This window comes from Nicotiana tomentosiformis, chromosome 10, assembly GCF_000390325.3.
Source record: "Nicotiana tomentosiformis chromosome 10, ASM39032v3, whole genome shotgun sequence".
NCBI lineage: Eukaryota > Viridiplantae > Streptophyta > Magnoliopsida > Solanales > Solanaceae > Nicotiana > Nicotiana tomentosiformis.
In genome coordinates, this window is record NC_090821.1 from 5,687,246 (window position 1) to 5,691,050 (window position 3,805).

The window sequence follows — 3,805 nt, forward strand, 5'->3', positions numbered from 1 at the left end:
AGCAAAGGAATGGTTTCATAAGAGTTTTAGCATAGTACCCAAAGCAAGGCATGAAAAAGATTCTATAACTAACAACAGGTAGTCAATTTCATTAAAAGAACATCTACAATAGGCATGCATTGAAACTCAAAACTCAAACATGTTCAGATACTAAGAAAAACACAGAGGTATGGAACTGATTCCAGAGGAAAACAAGGAAATTCAACATAGAAGTGCAGGATATAGTGAAGAACACATATTATCCTAATGCAAACTAAGAACAAACTGGAATCTACCACATGTACTAAAATGCATTCTACTATCAAAGAATACAGAATGACAGGGGAGTATCATAGTAGTGCAGTATCAAGGATTCACCACTAACAAAGGAACTAAATCATGCTCACAGAATTTTAAACGTTCTTAATACCTAGAACATATAGATATATACATAAGGAAAAATACTGAACATTGCAAGAGTTAAAGGAACTAACCAGTAGCAAAATTAGACGATGAAAAGAATAAAGATCTTATAATACAGGTAGCAAGAACCCCAAATCTCCGATGCTTCAGAGTTCACAAGAGCCTCGTAAGGGCCCCGAGCAGTGCTTGCACCGGAGGAGGTTGATAATATTATGGCATTGGCTTTCAGTCGGCCAAAGAGCCAAGTGTTTCAGAGAAGAAGAACGAGTGAGGAAAATATATTGAGTATAATAGTCGTGAATACTTTTGGTCCTCTAGAGGGGAATTGGGGAGGGGTTTATATAGTAGTAGAAATCAAGCAAGCAAACAAGGAAACACTGTAAAATCAAACATAAATAAAGAAATAATAACATGCAGAAGCAATTTAATCGGATTAGGAGAAAAATTAGGTAAACCCTAGTTCATGATGGAGAACCAAAAAATAGTTAAAAATCTCACTGAATCGAATCCGTACGACCTTGCCATGATGCATATGGACAAAACATCGTCCAAATACCGAAGGGTGAAGCTGATCTCCCTTGATTCGGAGATTGATATTTTCCAAAAATGGGACAAATACTAAGTAATACCATAATCGTGTAAGTAATACTGGGGTAACACATAAAAGGTAAGAAAAACACAGAAGGAATCCAAGATTGAACCGGATTTAGAGAAGATTGAGAAAGGGCGACTAGGGTTTCTGAAGGAGAGGGGAGAGTGTTTAGAGGCGGCGGATGGGTGAAATGGGTTAGGATTTTTTGGGTGAGGGGATATAAAGAGATGGATAGGTTAATCATGGGTCGTTGATCATTTGAGATCAACGGCCAAGATCAAAAGGGGAAGCGGGGCGGGTTATTTTAAAGGGTAACGACCGGGTTGGGGAATTAGTGGTCGTTTGGCTTGGGCTTGGGGATTGGGCCAGGGATTTGGGTCTTGTTTAATCCGTATATTAGCTCAAAAATTGGGCCAGCTTTTAAATAAGAGATTAAAAGGGAAACAATTTAATAAAAAAATAGTTAAATAAATATATAAAAATGCTATTTATGAAAATTAATACTTAAAAATAATAGTAGAAGATTATAAAAATGTAAAATATTATTTTGACCTTGAATAAAATGACAAATGCAATAAAATTGCAAAATATAGGCTATTATTGTAAGATTGTGCGAATAACCTAAAAATACCAATATAATTATATGAAATGAAGTAACATAGGCTCTTGGTGATGGACGTCGGTATATTATTAAGGAGGAAGAAGAGGTTTTTCCAGGGTCAACCGAGGATCAGGTTGGGAGACTTGACGAGGGATAAAGCTCAAGAGTTGGAGGGGAGGTTGATGGTTATGGGCGCCTGGAGGAGTAGCGCGGATGCTAGCGAGATGTGGACAGCTACAACAGACTGTATAAGAAAGGCAGCGAGAGAGATGCTAGGGGTCTCGAAGGGTTACTATGGCAGGCACCAAGGCGACTGGTGGTGGAATGATGTGGTCCAAGGTAAAGTGGAAGCAAAGAAAGTAGCGTATCTTAGGTTAGTGAAGAGCACAAACGAGGAAGAGAGGAGAGTGAATAGAGGAAGATATAAGGAAGCCAGGAAGGAGGCGAAGTTAGCGGTCACGGAGGCTAAAGATGCAGCGTTTGGTCGTCTGTACGAGGAGTTGGGGGAAAAAGGAGGGGAGAAGAAGCAATTTCGGCAGGCCAAGGCTAGAGAGAGGAAAGCTCGTGACCTGGATCAAGTGAGGTGCATCAAGGACGAGGAAGGCAGAGTATTTACAAAAGATGCCCAGATTAAGCGGAGATGGCAGGATTACTTCTATTGGCTTATGAATGAAGAAGGGGACAGAGACATTGTGCTAGGGGAATTTGGTCACTCCGGGGGTCACCAAAACTTTAGGTATTGTAGGCGTATTAAGGTTGAGGAGGTCGTAGGAGCTATGCGCAAGATGAGTAAGGGCCGAGCGACCGGGCCAGACAAATTTCCGGTGGAATTATGGAGGTGTGTGGGTAGAGCAGGCTTGGAATGGTTGACTGCACTATTTAATGTTATCTTCAGGATGAAGAGGATGCTAGATGAATGGAGGTGGAGTACGATGATACCTCTGTTCAAGAACAAAGGTGACATCCAGAATTGTAACAACTATAGGGGCATCAAGTTACTAAGCCATACCATGAAAGTTTAGGAGAGAGTGGTGGACGGAAGGGTGAGGAGGGCAGTGTCTATATCCGATAACCAATTTGGATTCATGCCGAGTCGGTCCACTACAGAAGCTGTCCACCTTATTAGGAGGTTGGTGGAACAGTACAGGGATAGGAAAAAGAATTTGCACATGGTGTTTTTTTACCTAGAGAAAGTGTATGACAAGGTTCCTAGGGAGGTTATGTGGAGATGCCTGGAGGGGAAAGGTGTGTCAGTAGCTTACATTAGGGTATTAAAGGACATGTATGAGGGAGCTAAGACTCGGGTTAGGACTGTGGGAGGTGACTCAGAGCACTTTCTGGTTGTTATGGGGTTGCACCAAGGGTCTGCGCTCAGCCCGTTCTTATTTGCCCTGGTGATGGATGCGGAAACACACCATATTCAAGGGGAGGTTCTATTGTGTATGTTGTTCGCTGATGATATAGTACTGATTGATGAGATGCGAAGCGGCGTTAATGAGAGGCTGGAGAATTGGAGACATACCCTTGAGGTTAAAGGTTTCAAGTTGAGTAGGACTAAGACAGAATATCTGGAGTGTAAGTTCAGCGATGAGTCGGGAGAAACGGACATGGATATGAGGCTTGACTCTCAAGTCATCCCTAGGAGATGGAGTTTCAAGTACTTTGGATCAATTATTCAGGGGGATGGGGAGATAGATGAGGATGTCACGCACCGTATAGGAGTGGGGTGGATGAAATGAAGGTTAGCATCTGGAGTCCTGTGTGACAAAAAAGTGCCACCGAAACTCAAAGGCAAGTTCTATAGAGCAGTGGTTAGACCGGCCATGTTGTATGGGGCTGAGTGTTGGGCAACCAAGAATTCCCATACCTAGAAGATGAAAGTGGAAGAAATGAGGATGTTGAGATGGATATGCGGGCACACTAGGCTGGATAAGATTAGGAATGTAGATATTCAGGAGAAGGTGGGTGTGGCTCCCATGGATGACAAGATGCGGGAAGCGAGGCTTAGATGGTTTGAGTACGTGCGGAGAAGAAGCATAGATGCCTTGCTTAGGAGGTGTGAAACGTTAGCATTGGCAGGTACGGGGAGAGGTAGAAAACAACCTAAGAAGTATTGGGGTGAGGTGATCAGGCAAGACATGGCGCGACTTCAGATCTCCGAGGACATGGCTCTGGATAGGAAGGGGTGGAGGTCGAGCATTAGGGTTGTA

The 3,805-nt window shown here is 42.8% G+C and overlaps 1 protein-coding gene across 1 annotated transcript; it reads left to right on the forward strand.

Moving 5' to 3' along the window:
* Positions 1-1,666: 1,666 nt before the first annotated feature.
* LOC104103418 (uncharacterized) lies at positions 1,667-2,617 on the forward strand. Its single transcript, XM_070186374.1, has one exon. The coding sequence runs from the start codon at positions 1,667-1,669 to the stop codon at positions 2,615-2,617; it is 951 nt and encodes a 316-aa protein (XP_070042475.1).
* The last annotated feature ends 1,188 nt before the right edge of the window (positions 2,618-3,805 follow it).